Source organism: Callospermophilus lateralis, chromosome 2 (genome assembly GCF_048772815.1).
Source record: "Callospermophilus lateralis isolate mCalLat2 chromosome 2, mCalLat2.hap1, whole genome shotgun sequence".
Lineage (NCBI taxonomy): Eukaryota > Metazoa > Chordata > Mammalia > Rodentia > Sciuridae > Callospermophilus > Callospermophilus lateralis.
Window position 1 is genome coordinate 23,778,749 of NC_135306.1, and position 23,712 is coordinate 23,802,460.

The window sequence follows — 23,712 nt, forward strand, 5'->3', positions numbered from 1 at the left end:
TATTCATCTTGTCCTGTGTGTGTGTGTGTGTGTGTGTGTGTGTGTGTGTGTGGTGGGACTCTCTTGTCCACTGTAGACTTGCTTGGTTGATGGCCATGAGACAGCAAGCAGCTCCTCCTCTGCTGTGCTTCCTCCACACCTGTGTTCCCAGGGGCCCCCGTGTCATCTGTTTTCTGAGAGAGATGCAGCAAGAACCAAACCATAGTCTCTTTCTCCCTCTGAAGTAGAGATTTGCTTGTTGTTGCCAAGAGCGCCACCACCATCCTGGCAGCACCCCAAGTGTGCCCAGCAAGATGGCAATGCCCCCCACACACTCTCACTGGTCACTGGTGACCCTGACCTGAACCTTCTAGAGCAAACCTCTTAAAAACGCGAGTGGAGCATCCCTACTCTGAAAGACCCAACTAGGAAACTTTTTGATCACCTACATGCCACCTTGGAAAAATTCCACACCTGACTTCATGGGACAGGGCACAGTCAAAACGCAGGAACCATAAAAACAGTGTTTGAAATGACCTTCAGGCTATGTGCATAGTACGTATATGAGACATAAATAAACTTCACGTCTAGACTTGGGTCCTCTCCCCAAGATATCTCCTCACCTATATGCAAGCACATGTCTGAGGTCGGAAACCCTTCCGACCTTGCGTGTTTCAGATGAGCAGTGTCCAGTCTTGTAGTCCAGTCTTGTAGTCCCGTCATGTAGGAGTCCCCGCAGTTGAGACTGTGTGCTGTGCTGTGTAGTATTTCAGGAAGTGTGGCCTCACACCTAAAGCCGGCCGTGTCATTTATGTCTTTGGTTCCTCCCCGGCAGCCCCTGCCCTGATCCAACATGGTTGAACCCCACTCAGTCATTTCCCTGGGGTCCTCCCTTCCTCCCCACCATCCCTGCTTCCCCCCATACCACCCTGTTGCTCTCAGACCTGAAACTTAGCATGGCCTCCTGTATGTAGCCCCTCATGAAAAGCCTGGTGACTTTATTGTTGTTGGTAATGGAAGGTGACATGAGTGCAATCTCATTGTATCATTGACGCAGGTTAGAACTGTGTGGCTCTGGAGTCCTCTCACCACCCACCCCCTCACACACCCGTACAGCCTCCTGCCCTGCAGGAAGCCCTTGGCAGCAGCCTGTTGTGTGTCCTTCCCACCCTTTTCCTTTGTGTTTAAATATATATTTCTACACCAAAAAAAAAAAAAAACCCAAAACAAAACTGTGATCCTGTTTTCTAAAGTGACCCCCTTATAAGCACTGTCCTTTGATCTTCCTATTCAGTGACAGTATGTTCTTGGAGATCTTTTCAGTCAGTAGAACTGGCGCCCCCCGCCCCTTGCTGTCATTGCTGCATGACCTTGCACAGTGTGGAGTGCCCTCCAGAACCCTGTGGGTGTGCGAGTCCCCGTTTACGTGTGTTTCTGTTGGTTTTTCTAAGGGGAAAGAGCCCTGCCCAGGCGGAACTCTCCTATCTGAATAAAGCGAAGTGGCTGGAAATGTATGGGGTAGACATGCACATTGTCAGGGTAAGGACTGCCGCGTTTGAGTCGTTTGCTCTTGCTGTTACTGAAAAGTATGTAAACGGTGTGTCAACAAAAATAACTTGTGGTGAGGGAACTGTTTTTGCATTCTGCTCTGTGACGACCTGTTAGAACCCTCTACCGATTGTCACTTCGTTTGTTTGTAGGGAAGAGATGGCTGTGAATATTCTCTTGGACTGACCCCGACAGGCATATTAATCTTTGAAGGAGCTAACAAAATAGGCTTATTCTTTTGGTAATTTAGTTTTGTCTAATATTAAAATGTCTTTTCCTATTTTGTGGTGGAGTCTTTGTGATGGATGATTATGGAGGGATATACAACACCCAGATTTGTTTTTAAAATCACACCATCCTTTTCTCATTGTGGGGGTGTGGCAATGATCCTGAAACCTCTGGATAATCACATGTAAATGAATGAATGATTTTTTTTTCTTAGCCAATCTAAGCTTTAAAAGTAGAAAGGAAACTGCTGTTTGATGTGTAGATCATTTTACCGCAGACTCTGCTTTTTTAAAATGCTTTCTCTCTGATCAGGCCTAAAATTACCAAAATGGATTTTAAAAAGAGCAAACTGACACTCGTGGTGGTGGAGGATGACGACCAGGTAGGCCTTGCTCCCCGTCGGTCTTCCTTGCTGTGAACAGCCCTGCTTTGATGTGACAGATGCCCCACCGGGACCCTGTGCTTGCTCTCTCAGGGCCGTGAGCAAGAGCACACCTTTGTGTTCCGGTTGGACAGTGCCCGGACCTGCAAGCATCTGTGGAAGTGTGCTGTGGAGCACCACGCCTTCTTCCGCCTGCGCACGCCGGGAAACAGCAAGTCCGCCAGATCAGACTTCATCAGGCTGGGCTCCCGCTTCAGGTTCAGGTGGGGCCGCCTTGTGATGTGGGTGAGGTGTTTCAAAGGAAGGCAGCTGCTTTCCTTTGTGAACCCAGCAATTTGGGTTATCGTAGGTCCCATCTCCACTTCCTTCCTAAGCTCTGACCATCAGGTGAGCCACTTAAGCTCTTTTGGCCTCATTGATAAAATGGAACTAAAGCAGGTTGAAGATCCCTTATCCAAAATGCTTGGGGTAAAAAAGAAAGAAAAAAAAAATGCTTGGGACCAGAAAGGTAGATTTTGGAGCTTTTCAGAATTTGGAATATTTGCCTATTTGATTTTGCAAATATTTGAGTCTCAACACCCAGAAAGTTGGGGGGGAATTTGGGAGCACTTTGGATTTTTGAATTAGGGATGCTCGACCTGTAGTAACAAAATTATTCGTAGCTGGCCTGCAATTAGAGCTACGCTGTCCAGTATAGTCGCCACTAGCTACGTGGGGCTATTTCAATTAATGGATAGTTAATAAACTTTAAAGTGTAGTTCCTTGGCCTCACCAGCCACATGTGAGGTGCTTGATAGCCTTATGGCAATAGTGGCTACTTATTGGGCAGGGCTGACTGGGCATAGCATCATTGTTCACAGTTCTTTTGGACAGCACTATGCTAGAACTCTTCATGTATCCACACTTACTCATTGCAGCAGCCTTAATAATGAGGCAGATTGGCTATCCCCAGTTTTTAGACAATGAAACCAGGACTCAAACTCTCACACAAACACGGTAGTGCAGACTCTCTACCTGACAATGCAGTTCTTATATCTCCAATCCCTAGTAGCAATCTTTCTTTCCCCTGCCAATGTCAAGAAATTTAGTTATGATTAAGAATGAAAGCAGATGTCTGTATGTGTGTGTCTCCATCTCCCCTAGGGTCGTCTCAGTAAATATTAGAATCTGACAAGAGCCTGAAGAAATAGAGAGCTTATTCTGATATATTTTTACTTATGATTCTAAGACCATGTCTTTCTCTAAGTGCATGAAAACCCCCTGAGGTTTGTTAAAAAGGAGAATGTATGGCCTTAAGACCTTTGTTGTCAGCCTGTGAGCGTGCACACCTCTGTGTGAGGCCTTGGAATGTGCACTTTCAATGTGCTCCCAGGGTTGACTTTTGAGACACATGTGTAGGTCTGAGAACCTCAGTGATGAGATATAAAACTTCACATGGTTTCATAACCTCTACCCACACGTGGCATGTCCCTGAACTCTGTTTAAAATGCCAAAAGATTTGCTCATTTCAGATTTATCTACTGTGCAAGGAAACGGCTGTGCACTTCTGTTTAAAGAATTATTTTGTTTGAATGTATTTTTAAATGCTCCAAGAGGAGGGTAAAAAAATAAAAAGACCAAGTCCTTTTGAGAAAGAATCGAATCACAGGGCTCTTGGAGGATGGAAATGTCGGATGGCAGAGGCTCCGCAGAGCCGCTCCGGGGTCTGCTGGGGTGGGGGGTGGGGAGGGCAGTGAGGAGCGGGGGTGGTTGCCAAGCAGGCTTGCTCCCTCCTGGGAGGAAACTCCCCCAGAATTTGTCCTGTACCTAGTGTCCTCTGGTTTTCAAGGAGAACTGTAGAAGGAAGGGAAGCTTTGAGATGAGGTTGCCCCTTGGAGACACGCAGAGCAGGTGGTGTGTGTCTCCTTCCATCTGATAAGTCATAAACCAGTAGCAGCTGGAATGAAGCCGTGATGGTAGATCAGCAGAGTACAGCTATCCCTCCTGGAAGCTGCAGCCAAAGTCATCAAATCCCAGAAAGCCCTGGTGAGATAAATACTGTTTCCCGTGGCATGGCAAGAGAAGCCGAGGCGCAGTGAAGGGGTCATTGGCAACAGCCTTCTAAAAGATGAGTTAAATGTCTACACAGCGTGTTCCATTGAAAGGGTATTTTGTGTGCTAATCAACATTCTCTTAGCCAGTGTTCCAGGTACTCAGACCTGCTTGGTTTGTGCAGCCAAGTGGCTGGTACTTAAATTGCAGGTTTTGTCTTTTGATAGAGATGCCTTCCCCTGTCACACAGCCTGGATTTGGCAAATGTGATTTTGTTTCCAAATAGAAAGCTGAAACTTAGTGTGTCTTTCCCAGGAAAGTATAGTGGTGCCCTTGAATATACAAACTCACTTCCAAGTGTGTATGGTGTGCTGAGATTCTGATAATGGTAACATGTAAACAAATGTTCATTCCCAGTGGGCGGACGGAGTATCAAGCTACGCACGGCGCCCGTTTACGAAGAACCAGCACCTTCGAGAGGAAGCCCAGTAAACGCTATCCATCCCGGAGACATTCCACCTTCAAAGGTTCTGCAATTTTATTCTGTCTTGGCATTTTACAGCACAGCTCAGTGGGTCAAGCCCTGAGGAGCTGGCTCCAGCAGCCTGAGAGGAACTTGCTGCAGTTCTGCTCTGTTATCCTTAAACCTTTCAAAGAGGTCCCGGGCCGTTCTCTGGGTGGGGTCAGGGCTTCTGCTGTCCTGCAGTCTTTAGCCACCCCCTTGCACATGCCCACTTGCTCTCCCCCAGGTCCATCATTCTTTTTGTGTGCCTCTCTGCTTCTTTTAGACCTGGGACCTCAGCAGTATGACAGGTGAACACCTGTCTTGTTTATAAAAAGGTGCTGTGTCCCTTCTCGCCACCATCTTGTCATGTTTGGTGGGGATACCAGGCTTTTATTAACCAAAATTTAACTGCATGGAGTAGATGCAGAACTTGGAGAGGACTTGGCTCAGGTGCCTGCAGTCAGTCCAGGCCCACCCTATCCTTGAATGTAGCCAGGTCCTGGGATGCTGCCTCTTCCCCTCCCTAGACCCCCCCACCTGAACCTTGTCTGTCCCTTACTGCTGTGGCTCACACCCGCATGAGGCCAGGAACCAGGAGGTGCTCAGTCAGTGAACGAGCAAGCCAGCTTATTCTGTTTGAGCCAGGCTTCACCGCCTATCTAATAGCTCCTTCCTCCCCACTGATTGCTCCTCCATCAGGGACACCCAAGTCAGTGCTCAGCGGTGGCTCTTTTAAAGCAGCAGGGCCTCGGCACTCTCAGCCCCACCCCTTCTCTCTACCCTTTACCCGTTGTGGCCATTCTGTGTGTTTCTCTTCCACAGCTCAGGACTTAGTGGGCCTCCAGGGAGCCCAGCTTCTCTACTTGCCCCTTCTGGAATCTTTAACTTTCGTTACTCCACCTTCCTTCCATCTCCTTCCTGTATGAACCAACATCACAGTAATCATGGCAGCCACAAACTCTCAGTCATTCTCAGCTGTTTTAGTGGAACAAAAATGCCCATCACCCAGAGAACATGGCTTCACTTTCTAGAAAGGCCAGAGGATGGGAGCATGTCCAGAGAAGGGTTATGAGTTAACACAGAGTGATTGTAGCAACTGCGGAGTGTCTGAGGTCGGGAGGGAGAGTTCGCAGCCCCGAGGGCTGCTGCTACCTGCACGAGCAGGATCATGTCTGCATGTGTGATTCATTGGGTCACAGTTGTCAAAAGCAGCAGAATTTTCCTAAGATAAAAATTACTTATTTGAGACAGTAGTGAGGTCCCTGTCCCTTTGTGTGTGCACAAAAGGAACAAGCCTTGAGTCCTGGTGTGGCTGTCTTGACCCCACCAGATGGCCTGGAGCTCTTCCAGAATCCTGGTCCTGTGATCACCTCCCACTCTCCTTCCTGGTCTCCAGCTCTTTTTCTCCCCCCTTTATTTTACAGACATTTTTTCCCCCCTAGCCAGAGCCGTATCTATCCTTCTTAAAGCAAAATTGGAAGAAAATAGAATGTAGATGAATAAGCTCCAACTCAGGCCCTGTGTCCATATCATGTGGACTCTGACCCCACCCCAGTCAGAAAAGTCTGCCCTGGTTTCAAGTGCGGATACCTCTGGAATTTCCTCCTTTATCTCCTTGTGCTGATTTTACTTCTCTGTGGCTTCTTGTCTCTGTCTCAAAACCCTGAGCTCCTGGGCTGTTTGGTGTCCACATTGCAGCTTGCCCAGCCCTGGGAACCTGCTCAGGGAAGGGCTGCTGCAGGCACGGAAGGGAGGGGCAGAGTGCATTGAAGAGAGGGGTGGCTCAAACCCTCTGGGAAGGAGAAATAGCCACAGTGCCTGTGACTTGGACAGGGCTGGGGACCAGCCTGTGACCAGAGAAGTCTGTCTGCCGGGCAGTGCCTGTCTGTGCCTGGTGAAGTTGTAAAGCTCTCTAAGATGTCATAACTTAGTTTTTCCTTTCCAGCAAGCAACCCGGTGATTGCTGCTCAGCTCTGGTAAGTGAGCTCCCCACCTCGAGCATAGCTCTGCTCCCTGTGTATTGTGTTTATTTGCGATACTGACTTTCCCCTTAAAACAACAATTAAATCACAGTGAGTCACCTGTTAATTTTTTTTTTTTTTTTTCCTTTTTCTGCTGCCTGGCTGTCCCATCCTCCTGGTTTTCAATAAGTACATGTTGGAATGTTCCAAGACAGTTTGTTTTTCTGGAAAACACAGGTGCTCTCGGTTTGAGAGGTGTTGTGCTTTGTTTTTTTTATTACAGTGGACAAAAAAGGGACAGGCATGTGTGGGGCACACTGTGCTGGTGGTGTGGCAGCCAGTGATGGGGAAAGGAAGGCCTGCTCCCAAGCAGGTGTCGGGTCTGCTCAGTGACCTGCAGGTGTGAGAGTCCTACGTGGTAGGAGACATTAACCCCTTCAGTGCAATTCCTGCAGGGAAAAAAAATTAGCATAAGACTGAAAATCTCGAGCACAACTTTCTGTAAAGGGCAGATAGAAAGTGGTTTCTACTCTGCCAACTGTGTGCTGTCTCGTTACAACCATCTGGCTCTGCATGGGGGCAGCTATGACCATGTGACCAGACATGGCTGCATTCTAATAAAACGTTATTCACAAACACTGCTCCAGATTCAGCCTATAGGCTGAATTCAGCCAGCTTGAAGCCCCTTCCCAACACAGGTATTTTGGATCTTTCTGTGTATTGGAATTATCTGGTGAGCTTGGAAGGGCACCTGTTGGCTGGGCCAGGCCCTGGGCCAGGTAACCTACCTGTATTTCAGTGCTCCCCAGGTGAGTCTAGTGTGCAGTTCAGGTGAGAGCTGCTGAACTACCGGGCACATATGTCTTTCTCCTCCTATGAAACAACTGAATTTCCTGTGTGAGTTTGGATTTGCTGGTGGGACAGGTGTCATGGGAGAGAACCATAGTTTCAGGTTGTTGAACTCTTGCTCTGGCTCCAGCCACAGGTGGGTAGCCCGGTTTAGTTAGCCTGCCAGCCACGGGTCTCAAGGCTGCTGGGGAGAGCGGCCTTTGAGATGGGCCTGGCTTGACTTGCAGTGAACTCTCAGCTAGGACAGTGAGCAGATGTGGCACAGTGATGGGGCAGGTTGCTGCTGTCCTGGTTAGTGGCCAGAGCCCTGCCAAGGTCTCAGGAGCCCTCTCTCTCAGCACACTTCATGCTCTGGGGCCGTGGTGTCCCCTTTCTGGTCCTCCTTTTTCTCATTTGCAATCGAGGAGGTGGGGCTAGATCAGCATTTTCCCAACTCTTTTAGACTCTGGACCCCACCCTCATACACATACACTCCAGAAAAAGCCCAAGGTAGAAGCCCAGTGAACAGAACAGACAAAAACAGCTGCTCTGGAGCAAGCTGAGTGGGAGAAACGGGGCAGGCCCTGCTGCTCATCTGCCTCCTCCCCTTATGTAGCTTCAAGGCACCATCAAGGATCCCTGGGTTCTGGAGGACAGAACCAACCCCTGGGATCACACAGCTAGGAGCTGTGCTCTGCTCCAAGCCATGCTTGCAGTGCGTTCTGCCGGGGCTCACGCATGCAGCCTCTTGCCTCTGGATTTTGTTCTCAGTATCTAGTGAAGGGCTCGAGGGTTCTATTGAACCCCTGTGCATTGGCCCTGGCTCCCTGTGGTAGAGGGAGCATCTTGCACAGGTTAGCGAGGGTCTGTAGGTGTGCCTGTACATAGAGTCTTTCTGGCAGGAAGTAAGCTGGAAAACACTTGCACCCTTCTTAGCCTGTCTGATGTCTCACTCTTGATTCTCAGGGCCTGTGAGTTGCAGCCGTTCTTTCCTTGGCTCTCTTAGGAGGTGATGGTTTGTTTGTATTTCCCTAATAAAGTGACATTTTCCTCTTAGCGTCTAGTGCAGATTATATATTGGGAATGAAAACAAACTATAAAAAAAAAAAAAAAAAAAAAAACCTCCAAGAAAAAAAAAACAACACAGTAAATATACCCTTTAGGAACAAATGAGCTAATAACCGCTGTTCACAGCTGTTCAATTGCTCTTCGCAGCCTGTGAGATCCCGGGGTGAGTGGGATTGCTATGGGAGCTACGTATGAAATTATGTTCTGGGCTGCAGAGGTGCTACCAGAAAAATAGCCCCTCGCAGACCACTTAACCTGCCTGATGAAGCCCAGCCCACAGCGATCTGGCCCAGAGCCCAGCTCAGTGTACTAGTCCTCTCTGAAAACTGGAACGCAGAGCCAGTTAGACCCCAGGCAAGACTCATAGCCAGGACACCTTCCCTGTCATTGTTGGAGAAGCAATAAACTTGATTTCAAGCACACCGCCCTAGCAACAGTGATTATCCAAGGATTGTGCCATGTTTCTGCGTTTCTGGCAGACTGTGAGCTTGCATTTTAAATACATTGCATTTGACACCAGCCTTTTCTCTCTGTGTGTATGTGTTTAGGGGGAGGCTTTCAGGGTCTTTCCATTCAAAATGACATCAAAATAAGATGCATGAGCTCTAAATTTTTCCTTTGGCCTCTGAGAGCCAGCTTGGTTTAGTGGAGAGAAGACAGACTCTGGGACTGAGCACATGTTCAGTCCAGCCCTGGTTCTGCCACTGACTAGCCAGGTGACCCTGAGCAGGTTTCCTAATTCTCTGTTAGGCAACTGTTCCTTTATCTGTGAAATGAGGTGGAAGGAAACATAGTTGGCCTCACAGCCCTACTGGGTGGGTTAAATAATAACAGATGCAAAGTTCCCAGAAGCGCCTGTATGGAATGAGCATTCCGCAGTGGTGCCCAGATCAGCAGCAGCTTAGCTAAGAGCAAGGGACCCACATGTGGCTGCCACCAGAATGCCATCTACCAGTGGTGGTAGATGTCCACAAGTGGCTGGCCACTGTGCCTCCAGGTGGAAGCAGCTCTGTGCATCGCTGTAACTTCCTGGGGCCACCCAGGACGGTCAGGGCAGCCTGCGGGGGCAACTGAAGTTACTTGGTTTGCAAAACTGAAAGGACCTCCTTTCTGCTACCAAAAGGCGCTATCGCAGCTGCGTTTGGAATATCACCTGTCTGCAATACTTAGGTGATTTTGGAGTGTTACCTAAAGTGATGGATAAAGGTTGCTGTCTGTGGTTTGCCTGATTATATGCTCATTTAAGCATCCAGTAACTAAAAAGAAATAGTGTGTGAACATTCCTAACAGAGCAGGGAGTACATAGGAGGGGCTTATGATTAAATAGGTCCCCGGTAATGCCACCTTACAACCTGTAAAGTTACAATGTTTCTTTTTCCTTTTTCTTTTTAGCTCTAAAACAAATCCTGAAGTCCATAATTACCAGGTGAGATCCTACTTTTAAAGATCTTTCTAAATTTGCCGTAATTATCATCATTATGTATATCATTAGATTTTGAAGAAATAATATGTTGAGTTTTTTTCCTGCCTTTTTTTTTTTTTTTTTTTTTTTTGGAGGAAACAGTAAGATAAACCTTCTTTCCTGGCCCTGCTTCCTCCTGGCCGTCTGAACTGCCTGTTTTTCTTAACCTTGGCAGCTGGCAAGCCTCAGGGACATGTGCTTAAGTTTCTGGGTGGTCAAACGCAACCTCGTAGTGACATTCAAATAAGACAGCCTCTGGTTGAAGCATGTCCTAGGCCTGGGGAACACGAGTCCCTTGAGACGTGCCTCCAGAAGAGGATGCTTTGGTCAAATGTTTGGTAAATGTTGCTTCCTTCATTTGCCTTCCGGGATCTTAAGTGCCCATTGGGATGTAAAAGTATGAAAAATCCTACAAGAAAGGCACATTTTATTTTATTTTTAACATCTTTTTAAAGTTGTAGTTGGACACAATACCTTTATTTTATTTAGTTATTTTTATGTGGTGATGAGGATCAAACCCAGGGCCCCGCACGTGCTAGGCGAGCATTCTGCTGCTAAGCCACGACCCCAGCCCCTTATTATTTTTTTATAACTCAGTATTTCACCAAATCATCTGTGAATTGGTCCCCTCACCATTAAAAAAAAAAAGCCTCCACTGACTTTCTTTTTTTTTAATGGTAAACCCATCGACATCTGTGGAGCAGTGGTTTCTAGAACCTGCTTTGTAAAGCACGGTGCTGGTCTCTCACCCTCAGGAGCACAGGTGTGTTTCCACAGTTGATGTTCTGCTCTTCTGCAGGACAGCCAGGGCCCGTGCTGCCTGCCCGCCTGCCTGTCCACCTACGCCGGGAAAGCCTTGGTAGCCTGAAAGATGTGGTCCACAGCCCAGCCTCCTCCTAAGCCCTCTCTGGCCATTTGTAGCCTGCTGTGACCTGATTCTGACTTCTCTGCGTTTTATTTCTCACCCCTTCTCATCCTACCCCAAAAGTTCTGCTCACAGGGAGTTGCGTAACTGTCACCCCCAATTCCTTTCCACTCTTCCTCTGCCCATGCTCGTCTGCCTGGAATCCTTTACCTCCTACCTGTTCACTAAACGTATGTTTTGAAGAGCAGCTCAGGAGCCCCTTCTTCCTGATTTCCTCAGCTGGAAGCCACCAGCTCTAGTGATTCTCATTCTCCTGCACATTAAAGCAATCTGGCCAGCGTTTAAAAAATAACCAGTGCTCGGGCCTCACCCCGGAAAGATTGAGCTGAAACTCTAGGGGTAGGAACCAGGCATGGGCAGAGTTTCAGAGTTCCTGAGGTGGTACTAATGAGCATCCAGGCAGGGGACCCTGGGTGGACGATGTGGTATGTACCTTGCTTCTCAGGTGGTCATTGGTTTCTGCTCAAAAGCAGCGTCCTTCTCTGGTGACTTTTAGTTGGAGGCCTTATATTAGACATTTTTTTTTTCTGTTGCTCTAACAAAATACCTGATGCTGGGTACTCCATAAATAAAAAAAAAAAAAGTACATTTAGCTCATAGTTCTGGAGGATCAAGAGCATGGCACTGGCTTCTCCTGGGTTCCAGTGAGGACCTTAGGGCAGATGGCACCACAGTGGCAAGAGTGTGTGTGGTAGAAGAGATCACCTTGGAGACAGGGAGCCAGGCAAGGGGGGTGGCACTTGCTTTTTTTTTTTTTTTTTTTAATAACAACTCACTCTCGGTGGAAACTAACCAGGATCCCAGGATATTTACCCTAATCTCCTCCAAGGACAGCATGCCCTCCCCCTCGACCCCTGCACCTGATCACCCCCCACTAAGCTCCACCTCTTAAATGCCCCCATGGCCTCATACAGCATCATACCGAGGACCAGGACAGCCCATGAACCCCTGGGGGCAACCACATCAAACCACAGAAGGTCGAGTCTCTCCCTCCTGGTGGGTGTGAGTGTCCCCAGGGACACTGTCCTCCCAGGTTGCTGTTCCCTGATCCTAGTCTGGTTGTCAGTAGCACAAGTGGTGCTACTGTTCTACAAACAATTTCATAGTGGAGTTTTATACTAATCGCTCCTTTTCGGGGTCCTTCATTACCATAGAGAACAGTCCCTTACGTGAGGGTGAGACCTCAGTGGATATCATCTGCACTAGGCTTCCAAGTTATGTCTCCCATAAGACTTTGGTGATTGACTTGCATCCTTGACCCCACATTCCCAGTGTGCAGAACCTGGACGTGAGTTTCAGGGAACAACATGGTAATGGGGCTTGGTAGTAGAAATATTCTGGTTTCCTTCTCTCCCTGCCTTCCTAGGGTTCTTGAGTCTCATTCTCAGGCCGTTTTTCTTGTGGGATTGTCGGGTATGAGCCACTGTTGTAGGGGCAGGGAGAGGTTACCGATGGTGATCAGTGTTTGAAGGACGGGAAAAGAATAAAAATCAACAAAGTAAAGGAGCCCAGCTTGGCACTCCCCTGCGGGCGTGGGTCCTCCCTGTGCCTTCTCTGCTTGGAGTAACATCCAGGAAGTTTTTGGTTGGCATCAGATCTACAGAAACTTATCTAGACATTGTTCTCTCCACATCATTGGCAACCACTGGTCCTGTGCCAGCCTTAGAGGGCCCGTGTTGCTCTATCAAGGTTTGGGAGTAAATTGCCCGGGAAGAGAACATCCTGAGGAGGACTGGCTTGGTGGCCTCAGAATGCTGCACGGAGTTCTCGGGAGGATGGCGTGACAGCATTTATCTGATTCCCAGCACAGCAAGGTCAGCCAACTGCAAAGGAGGGATGGCTGTGTTCTCCGGGAGGACACTAGTGGCATTTGAGGAGGGACGGCTCTTCCTTGTTTGGGACCGTCCCTGAAGTTGCAGGATGTTTAGCTGCCCTTTCCTGAGTCGTCATGACAAGCAGAAACACATACATGCATTTCTGTTGTCCCCAGGGGGGCATGACTGTCTCAGTTGAGAGGACCATCTGGCTTAACATAAAACAGATTACCAGAGGAGACTGAGGAAGGTTCTGGAATCTCCTTTTTCCAGGTCTGTGGATCAGGTTCCCACCTCTTTCTGATGAATCTGATTTGGTGTGTTTGAAGGCAGAGAAGAGAGTAGGGGATCCAATTGTGGGTTAGTTGTTCTTTTTTGTTGAAGATCCAGGGTGTGGAACCTCATTTGGGGCATGGCTGAGACCACAGCACCTAGAACAGTTTGGCTTTGGGCAAATCATCCAAACCCTATGGGTGTCTGAATCTCCTAAAAGGAAGAGACATGAAGAGATGGCAGCAGGGAGATCCTAGAGCCCTGGTCATCTCTCCAACTCTGCTGCTGAGCTATTTTCTCCAGATTCTTTTTCCCTGCAGCTTGTCCGTTGGGGGCTGCAGACTCAGCTTGCTGACAGGCATGTTTGAAGGCAGAAAGAAAGGCTACTGGAATACAGAATAGGCTGGGAGGGCATCTCAGGTCCATGAAAATTGGATGAACGGAATTGCTGAGAATTTTCTGTAACAGAGCAGGCTGCTGCTTATTAACCGAAGCAGCAGGAGAAGGAAGAGGAAGGGAAGAAATAATTAAAAGATTAATGGTGCCAAGATTTTAGTGACTTTAATGTCAGGAGGGCTTAATTTGCCCCATAGCAAGTTTAGCCTTGAGAAACCCCCAGTGTCAGACTGTGTCTAGGACTGCTGCCCTCTACAGGCCAGATGTGGATAGGCTGCCTGCAACCCAGCCAGGCCCATCTGGGTTCACCCTGATCACTGTTTTGGGTCTGTCTTCCTCCTCTTGCAATGGATGACTTCCCGCCCTTCTTCTTTCCCTTTAGCCATCTCGCCCAGCCTCCTTTCCTGTCTACCTTCGTCCAGTTTTATCAAGATAATAAGTGCTGTGGATTTTTTGTTTGTTTTAGAGTACATTTTAGAAAATTATTTTTAGCATTTATACCAGGAAGAAAGAAATTCACCCACAGCTCTGCTGTCTCACTTCGCATCCCTGTCCAGCCCTTGAGTGTGTGCAGATGTCACCGTCACACACATCATCATCATTTGCAGCAGCAACAAAAACTTTCCATGCAGAGGGAAATTGTCCCCTGCTCTCACCTTCTTTCTGTTACCGGTCCCCTTGGCAGAGAGGAATAGTGCCCGTCCTGGGTACCAGAGGACCACCCCCTCCAGGCAGAGGTTCTGTGCTTCTGGAGTGGCCTCCCAGCCCCTTCCCAGGAGTCCACCTCTGTAGATGGCACTTTGAGAACCAGGCTTAGGCTACCAGCCCCAGCCTTTGTCAGTGGAAGAAACCCCATCACCCTGGGAGAGGTCCGCCGCTCCGCCAGGGTTCAGTCACAGCCTTTCTGTCACAGCCCCCTCCGCCCCTGAGCTGGTTGCCACGAAAGAGAAAGTGAATGGAGACCATTGAAATCCAAAGGGCAGCGGGTAATCAAGTGTGGTATTTTGTTTCTAGCCTCAGTACCATCCGAACGTCCACCCCAGCCAGCCCCGGTGGCACCCTCACTCTCCAAATGTCAGGTAAGTGTTGACACTCCCTGAGCTGCGCTTTGGAGAGTTCTCCTTTCTCTTGAAAAGCTCCCACTCTACTTAGTTAGAATTGGAAGTCTGCCGCAGAAGCGGTTCCCGAGGGTTACATTGCCAAGGCAGGGATGAATCACTTGCAAAGCAGTAGAAGCCAGCCACAAGTTTCTGTGAAATAAAAGGGAATTTTTTCTTTTTTTTAAATCACTCGAACCTCAGATAATTTGGATTTGAGGGGGAACATAGCTCAGAACAGGAAAAAGTAACATTTTCCTGTTCTAACAATTTGTTTACTTATAATGTAATTAAAACGTGGGGATTGTCATTGTGGAGATTGTTTTTTATTTTTTTTTTTAATTGGATGGGGACAGGGTTTGCTTTGCTGGCAATGAATTCCCCCCCCCACCCCCGCCCAAACCCAAGGGTCAGTAAACATTTTCTGTAAAGGATAGTCAATATTGTTGACTGTGGTCATTGTCACTCCCATTGACTCAACTCTGACATTGTTGCCTGAAAACAGCCATAGACAAAACATAAATAAGAGGACATGGCTGTGTCCCCAGTCAAACTTGTTTGCAGAAACAGTGGGATTTGACCTGATGGCTGTTACTTACCAACCCCTGCCCTACCCCGCCTGGGCCCTGCCTGGGCCTCCCCCTGCAGAATTGGCACTGCTCTACTGTGTTTATAGTTAGGCCCCAGAGTGTTTTTTAAGGCCAGTTTTGTGAAAATAGATATGCCTCTAAGATTGCATTTTAGATCAGTCTTAATTAGTGTTTATGTGTCAAGCCGATCAGGAACAAAGTTTGTGAATTGAGTTTGCTTAAAGAGAGTTGTAAGCCTTGCTCCTTGAGAAAATCAAGTGGTGGAAATCAATTTGCTTAGACCAAGGCAAATAAAAGCCTGTGGTGGATCTTGTAATGACAACAGTGCAATTTTTTAAAATTATAATTACCTTGATTGATATTCATATAAGCTTTTGTAGCAAGTTAGATTCGTGAAGTGATCATTCTTACTCTTTCTGTATTTCAATGGTAGTTTATTTTCCAGACAGGAGAAACAGAAGATTGATTTTTTTAAAAAGTTATTTTATTAACACTACTTTTATGAACTTTATACATAGTATTGTCTGTTTTATTGTAGTCGTTTCCTTAGTCCCACTTTTTACAAGGGATTCAACAGTCCCTTGCAGGTGGCCCTGCTGAAGGTCAGCCTTAGCATCCCCTGGGGGCCTGTTGGGAATGCCAGCTCTCAGCCCCTCCCCAGGCCTCCTGCATGGGAATCTCTGGGATGGGTTCCAGCATTTTGTGTATTATCAGCCTTCCCATGAAAAGAGAGTTTTTTAGTCCAGCACCTTTGGCAAATGCCACCGTGGGTGATCACAGATCACCCTGCACAATAGCATGGTAGAAGCCCTTCCTTGTGGTAAAGGAGCCTTCCCACTTCACCTGGCTTCCCAGGCTGACCTGACCGTGTGACACCCTTTGAGAAGAGGTGACTGGGCCATAAACAGAACTCTTACCTTGGAAGTTGATAGATGATCCGCATCTGGAGTTTTTAAATTACTGAGTAGCCAGTCCATTCATTTCCGTGTGCCCGCCATCACGTCCGCTGGTCCCCTGCCCATTTCCTTTGTACCTGTGTTGTCTCACTCTCATCTCTGAATTCTCTCCCATTCTCCCACTAACCGTTCACTCTGCAAACAAAACAGGCCACCCTTTCAGGATGACAGGTGGCTCTGGAAAGCACCGGCCAGCGGAGAGGACAGCCGTTCTGTCCACGCCCAGAACCCGAGGAACGTAGGAGGGACGCACAGTGTGATGTGTCGCGACAAACTCATGACTGCTCTCTGAGACTGAAGCGTCTCACTCCGGGCCCCACCGTGCTGGCACTGCATCCCATGAGAAGGGTCTTGGTGTCACGTGCATGCGTTCCTACAAGTGTCTCTCTGGAACGGTTCTGAGAGCCGTTTTTCAGTGTCTGTGTAAATATTTGAAGATAGAGAGCCACGATAGCTGGCCGTGATTTACTGTTGACGGCGTTCTCGACAAAATGAAGGGAGCTGAAGGCTCAGGAAACATTTTATATTCTGATTTTAAAATCGGAGCTAAAGTCTACGTTTATCCTCTCACTGCTTACCTGATATTCTTTGTTATTTAATTAATGGGACCAATTAAATCAAAAAAGAGGGGGAACATAGCTCAGCCTACACTGGGGTGGGAACAGAGACTGCTAGCGTCCAGCCTGCTCCACTGAGTGACCTTGTCTGAGCTGGTTCCCCTTGTTTGGCCCCATTCCCCCATCTAAAAATGAGTTGGACTAAGTGATCTCCAAGATCTTTTCTGACTCTCAAATTCTTTGATTTATGAAAATATAATTTCTTGGAGGTTGACGACATACCTTCAAACTAAACTACCTGCTTCTGTTGCCTCAGAAATGCAACAGAGTATATAACTTATTTAGATGTTCTGTAAACACAGGGAGACTTTCTGAATTTCAGATCTTAAAGCAGTTCAGCCACTTTGAATTTCAGCCTTAGCACTAATCACAAATGGCATAGCATCCATTTTGATAGCATTTGCTGCTCAAGTGTAAAATGATTTCTAATGTCTTAATCATCGGTGCTGCTCTCTTGCATGATCTTCAGAAGACATCGTTGTGAATACACACTGTCAGGATTCGGGGGTTGGATTTTACTCTAGACTTCACTCCTTTGAAATGGAACCTGCGGATTGAGATGCACTTGAGGCTCCCATGAAAACATGGGAGATTTTACGGAGGTTGTGCCAAAGCATTTTGTAGCACAGGGAAGGCAGGCCTGGCCCCGGTCTTTCTGTAGAACCAACCAGAAAACCATGTGTTGTCTTTTAGGGTGACACTTGAACCAAAATATTTATTTTCCCCATTTCAATTCATGAGTCAAGCATGTTTTAATGGATAGGCCTGAGATAGTTTTTCATTAGTGTAATCAGGTGGTTATGGTGCCACTTTTAAATATGCAATTGTAATTTGGCCCCCATTTTTAAGCCCTTCAACATATATTGACATCCTTTGAGAGATTTTAATGCTAACATCTGATCTCTTTTGGTGACCACAGTCAATTCAGGAGGAGGGGACTCGGCTGCATACCATGCCCAGTAGGTAGATCACCTATAAACTCTCCCTGGGGTATTTGTTTACAGGTGTATTCCATTTTAGCAGATGTTTTGATCCTCAGTGTATGTGTTGCGCCCAAATAAATGTGTTCTGAATCTTTTCATCTTACTAATAACATTTTTCCAAATGTGTTTCCAAAGAATAAAGATTTTTCTTCCTTTTTCTTTTTTTTTTTTTTTTTCCTTTTTTTGAGTCCATCTTCATTTTATCGATTCTTGCTTCTGCCCCAAATTCTCATTGGTGGATGATCTCAGTGACGGGACAGTTGGCTTTTGGCATTCTGAAGGTGAGCATTCAGTTAGGTGGCACGGAGCAAGATCATCCTAGGACAAGACTGCTCTTGGCAAGAGTGGCTCGTCTCTTCTTGCAGACACAGTGGCCGAGGCATTTCAGGGCAACTCGGGTGAAGGTCATAGAACCTGGTCACTGGTGCTGAGCAGAAGTGGTGGCAGTGGGTCTTCCTACTGACAATCCTATGGTGAGGGTGGGGGTTTGTCTTGGCAACTTTGTTCTTTCTGACTGGAAGACATACAGACCTGTGTCTGTGGCCTCCTGGAGACTGTGTATGCTGTCTAATACCCTCTAATAAATATCTTTCTGCTTAAAGTAACTTGAATGGACTCAGTTGTCTGCAACCAAGAAGTCTAATCAATATGCATACCTGTGACTTCCTAATTGTTCAATGAAGTATACACTTTTTATAGCTTAGGTGACCTTTCTCTATTGCATTTGGCCTCTTTGTTCTTCTTAGCAGCCTTTCCTTCTGTTACCCTATCAAATATTGGTATTTTCCCAGGGTCTTTCCTCTGCCTACTGCTTTTCTCACCATGGTCTACTGGAATCTTCTTGTTCTGTGTTAAATTTAGAGTGCTGTTGACTCTGAAACTATCCTAACTCAAGACGACGCCCGTGTGTGCCTCAGACTGATTTCAACTTGGAAATCCTGTGTATACTTTGAACTCCACATGTCAAAAATCAAACATTTCATCTTTCACCATCTTCCCAAACCTCACAACTTTTCTTTTATCTGAGTTCTCTCATCGTTAGAATCTGTACATCTTCTACAACTCTTCTCCCTATTGCCACCCATGTCCAGGAGGCCCACAGGTTTGCTCAGCTGTGCCTCCTGAGTATTTTGTCTCTCTCCTTTCCCAGCACTGATCTTGCAGAAGCATCATTCCTCTTGCTGACAGGTGCTGTTGCTGATCTTCCTGTCGAGCTCATTCTCCTGATAACAATCTCTAGAAGGATCTTTCTAAAACACCACCTGATTGTGCCATTCTAAGGCTGGACATCTGCCCAAGTTCTTCATTATCCATACGATAAAGACCAAAGCTCTCTAAGTTCCTCCGCTCTCTGTGTCTATCCTGTTGCTCTAGCATGCCTCCCTCCTCCTCTCAGCCTTCTTAAAACCCTACAATACCAAGCTGCTTCCGGTTCCTGGCTTACACCACCCCCTGCTGTTACATCTTTGCCTTTGCAAATGTTGTTCCTTCTACCTAGAGATCTGTCACTCCCCTCTTTTCCCCCAACTGCTGCTCATCTTTTAAATCTCTGCTCAGGTGTCATCTACTCCAGAGACTCTCTTGACAGCCCCCATCTCTGAAAATGAGGTTAATTTCTGTGTTCTATGTTCCACTCCACCTCCCCCTTCCACCCCCAGCTACAGCAACTTCGTACTCACAGCTTTGTGTTAGAGCAGCCTGTTGTTCATCTGCCACCCGTGTCCACGCCTGAAGTACAAGCTTTGAATCTTAGCTGCTTTTGTTCCCAGTGCCTGACAGATAGTAGGTGTTCAATGAATGTCTGCTCAGCGAATGGATTCTTGTACATTCATTCTGAAGGAAATGTCTAACCAGATAACAGGCAGTGATACGTCACCTCTGAGCCAGTCGGAAACTCTCTGAACAACCTCGCCCATCCTGGTGGCATCACATGTTGAGTAGGACGTGGACCACCATGTTATTTCTGGATTCCAGTTCATCGTCTGAATATTAGTCAATGTGTCAACTGTGTTCTCATTCAGAGCCTTGGTACAGTGTTGAGCGTGGTAGAGGGCAGACCAGCCACCTGACATTGGAAACCCATCAGGCTGACACCAATCCACAGTGATACACAGCGTTTAAAGCCATAGGCAGTGTGCTTTGTACTCTGTATCACTTCACTTGATTTTTCTGACCACTCTGTGAGGTGGGTGGTGTCCTGTTGTCCCTGGTAGGAAAACTCAGACCTGTGATTTAGCTCAGCAACATGTATATGATATGTCACGCATCTGGTAAGTGGGGAGTCAGAATTCCAACTCCGAAGTCTGTTCTTATCTAGGCTTTAAGTCCTCACCACCAGTCATTCCACGGTTGTGACCCTGTGGATCGACACCTCAGCAAGTTTACTGGATTATAGCGAGCAGTTCACTATGCTGAAGTCTGGTCACTAACTAGAGAGCCACCCCTCTACACCAGCAACCTGGTAACCCTGTCCACTTCCACCACATCACCATCATCAGTGGTCTAGCAACTGTCCACACCTTCCCGCACCATGCACGCCCCGGTGGCTAGGGACTTTGTCCATCAGCAGTGATCGTCTAACCTGTCTACCCCCCCACCCACCCCCTACTGGTGTAGCAGCCCTCCCCACCTCACCACGCTTTAGTCTGATAACCATCTGTGCAAATATTCCTTCACTAACAGTCCTGTTTTCAAAGGAGCAGAGATTGGGTATTATTTGTTCTTGGTGAACCCCTCCTTATTTGAGATGATCCACTTGTTCCTGAGAATCCATGATATAATAATTTCTTCTGGAGCGATTAACCTGCCAGCAAAATCAAGCTCAGTATCCTACAACTGATGGAATGAACACTTTACTTTTGTGCAATTTGCATTCATAACTGGTCCATCATCTGTTCTCATTTCTGTGATCCCTTGGAACACGTGGCGGTGGGTTGACAGTGCTGTTGGATTCATGTAATTCACAAGGGTCTGAAGTCTTGAAAGCATGCCGTGATAATTACCTTGACCTTCAAAGCCCTCTTACTTGTTTTATTGCTTGGTCTTGTGTTTCCACTAAAAATGGTCCCCCTCAACACTGAAGATGGAAGGAGCATAGTAGGACAGTTCCTTTTGTCTTTCTGGCACTGTCCTTCCAGGGCAGTGACTCCAGCCTTCTGGGTCTGGCTCTGAATACAGCTAATGACAGAGCCTTTTTGTTGCCCTTGACTTTGCAGTTCTTAACCAGCCCTTTAAAATCTGAGCTCCTCAAAGAACTCCCTGGGCAGCCCTATTGATCCCTTTGGGTCAATATTTCTCAAACTAAGCTCAAAGTCAATTCCCTGACTGACCAGGTCTTCCAAATGTTCCAGGTAAATACCCTAAATTGGCCTAGAATAATTTGCTTCCACAGTCTCACAGCAGGAGGCCATGGGCAAATGTGAAGGCAAGGCAGACGAGGGCAGAGAGACCGAAAAAGCAAACTATTGTTAGAAGTCCCTTCACGCAGGAAAAATGGCACATTTTAAGAAGCCCCAGGGGTACCTAAAAGGCAAACAGGAAGTTGACATGCAGCAGGGTCTCTGCTAAAGAAATCAATACTGCAGATTGGCCCACTTCTCCCTTAAACTAGGGAGACCAACAATGACATGGACAGTATATTTAAAATGTCCAGTGCTGGGCCAAGAGTTTGGGGGCAAGATCTGAGAACCTGCATTCTAATGGTCACCCCAGAGGAACCCAGGTGGGCAGAGACAGAATCTTACTCTGGAAAAATGCAGTTTCTTACCTAGTTATGTTGGTCCTCAGTTTAATGGTTCAGTTCTAATTTCCATTAAAGGCAAAATTTTGATTTTTTTTTCTTTTTTAGTTGGCACAATGTTAAAATGTAAGTGGGTGGGTACTTCATAAGTAGTAGCTAAATCTTCTCAACATAAGTTCGCTCATGTTCACCATCAATCTTCCCCCCAAGTTCGTCAAACCATACCCGTGTCATCGTCCCTCTCACTCCAGAGGCAGGACACTAGTGAATTCCAGCCACTGGATAAGGATGGAGCATCTGCACCCGCCTGCCTAAGAATCTGTGCCAAGAGTGGCCTCCTGGTGGGGATACAGGAATTTGCAGAATCAAGATGGTGGGATGTTGCAAACCAGATGACAGAAGAACTAGAGTCCACAGTGGGGCGTTCGGGTTTTGTTGGGGGCAAGAGCCCCCTCAGTGCTCTGCCTAGATAAAATGAAGGCGCTTTGAAATGTCACACAGTTTGAATCCCAGCTTTGCCACTTATCATCCATGTGACCTTTGGCCAGTTTTTCCTATCTGTCTCATTTTTCTCACCCCCAAAGAGAACATAACAATGCCTTGCTCTTGAGATAATTAAATGAGTGATGTCTGTAAGGTGCTTGGCATGTTGGGTTTGATGCTAGCTGGTCGCAATTTTTAGTGGGTTTTGAGATGTAAAACTTGAGCAGCCTCTGTGGACAGAAACAGGCCAAGGAGAGTCAAAGTCTAGCTCAAGAAACGGTCTATCTCACGGGCTGCTGGGCAGAGATGTGTAGTCTAAGTTTAGCAATGATGGTGTGTGGTTCCGAAGGAAAGGGCACGTGGAAGATGGTTAGCACAGTGCAGAGAGACACATCTCTTTGAAACTGACAAGCTAAGAGCAGAAACACCGTGGGGATCTTTTGAGACGGAATAAAAAGGGAAATAGAAATGATATTTCTGTCTGAGAATCCTAGGAAATAAGTGTCTGGGCACAATGTGGACAATGCTTTCCCATCTGTAAATGGCAGAACTGACATAGGGTGAGGAATTGGTTAGACTGCTGAGAATCCGTTCTGCTTGAACAACTGGGACTCAAAAGTTTGGAGAATTGAAATAGAGTGTCTGCTCGGCTCCCAATTTATCTAATTTAGGATTTCATCTCAGACAAAGCAGAGGAAACTTTGACCTCTTAGGAGACTGAATAGAAAGCAATAAAGAGAACCATTGTGCTTTTTTGCTTTTTTAAAAATAGGTAATACAGTGGTAAAAATTCAAGCAAAAATACTTAAGTTACTTCTCCTTCCCATTTTATTCCTCAGTTCCCCAGTTCTCCCCAGAGGCAAACACTGGTAGCCTATCTTCTTGTCAGTCTCATGCTAGCCTGAAAATAAACAAGCACCTGTATTTATTTAACCAGTTGAGATTGATGGACATGTACCCTATGTCAACTCCCCAAAATGACAGTCATCTACCCTTCTCATGCATTCTGTTTTTGCACTTGAATCTATAGAATGAATTTCCTAGAAATAGAAACTCTGGGCCAAAAGGTATATGCATATCTGATTTGGACATTGCCTAATGAAATCTCCTCCCAAAGATACCACCTGTCCATACCTGATATACACCCACTATCCTGACAGTACCTCTGTGACCACACAGGGGGCGAGCTGATAGCCTTTTCTAACTTTAAAATTTTTTGACAATCTGATGGGTAAAAGCCAGAATTTCCATTTTTTATTACATTTCTCAATGAGCAAGACGGCACACCTTTTCATCATTGTGAATGATGTTTGTTGTTTTCTGTTGAACTGTCTGGAACCCAAGTTTTTGCAAGATCCAGGCTGCTGTCCAGAGGTGGCTCACACCTGTAATCCCAACCACTTGGGAGGCTGAGGCAGGAAGATCGTGAGTTCAAGGCCAGCCTGGACTACTTAGTGAGGCCCTAAGCAATTTAGTGAGATCCTGGGGATGTGGCTCAGTAGTTAAGCGCCCCTGGGTTCAATCCCTGGTATGGAAATTGGGGGCAGGAGGATGTGGGAGAGAAGATCAGGCCATTGAAGGCTGAAGTCAATTAACTGTGTTATTTCAGCACTTACAATAGTAAAGAAAGGGGAGGCCAGGAGGAGTTGATCTGTACCACACAGTTTGAAAAGCAGATCTGCAGAAGTTCAGATAACAATCGGTGTGGTTCCACCCTGGAGAGCTTACTAGGGATATAGGCAACATAGAAACAGCAGAGGCAAAGGAATTGATTTCTAATATCTATGTTTCCTTTCCTGTTTGGGAGTTCGTTAAGAACATTCCACCTGAGCTACTTAAATACCCAC

General features: G+C 46.8%; 1 protein-coding gene across 5 annotated transcripts in view; it reads left to right on the forward strand.

Annotated features, from left to right (window-relative positions):
- Epb41l4b (erythrocyte membrane protein band 4.1 like 4B) overlaps positions 1-23,712 on the forward strand; it is a 131,049-nt gene that overhangs the window by 57,359 nt on the left and 49,978 nt on the right. For 3 of the 5 annotated variants that reach the window (XM_076843203.2, XM_076843201.2, XM_076843202.2), the window contains exons 8-15: positions 1,431-1,518; positions 1,680-1,768; positions 2,068-2,137; positions 2,231-2,400; positions 4,586-4,695; positions 6,619-6,649; positions 9,923-9,956; positions 14,415-14,479. In XM_076843203.2, coding sequence (XP_076699318.2) covers positions 1,431-1,518; positions 1,680-1,768; positions 2,068-2,137; positions 2,231-2,400; positions 4,586-4,695; positions 6,619-6,649; positions 9,923-9,956; positions 14,415-14,479 — 657 coding nt within the window. Of the gene's footprint in view, positions 1-1,430; positions 1,519-1,679; positions 1,769-2,067; positions 2,138-2,230; positions 2,401-4,585; positions 4,696-6,618; positions 6,650-9,922; positions 9,957-14,414; positions 14,480-16,166; positions 16,361-23,712 lie in introns of those variants that run through there. The other 2 variants (XM_076843204.2, XM_076843205.2) reach the window with 2 other exon arrangements.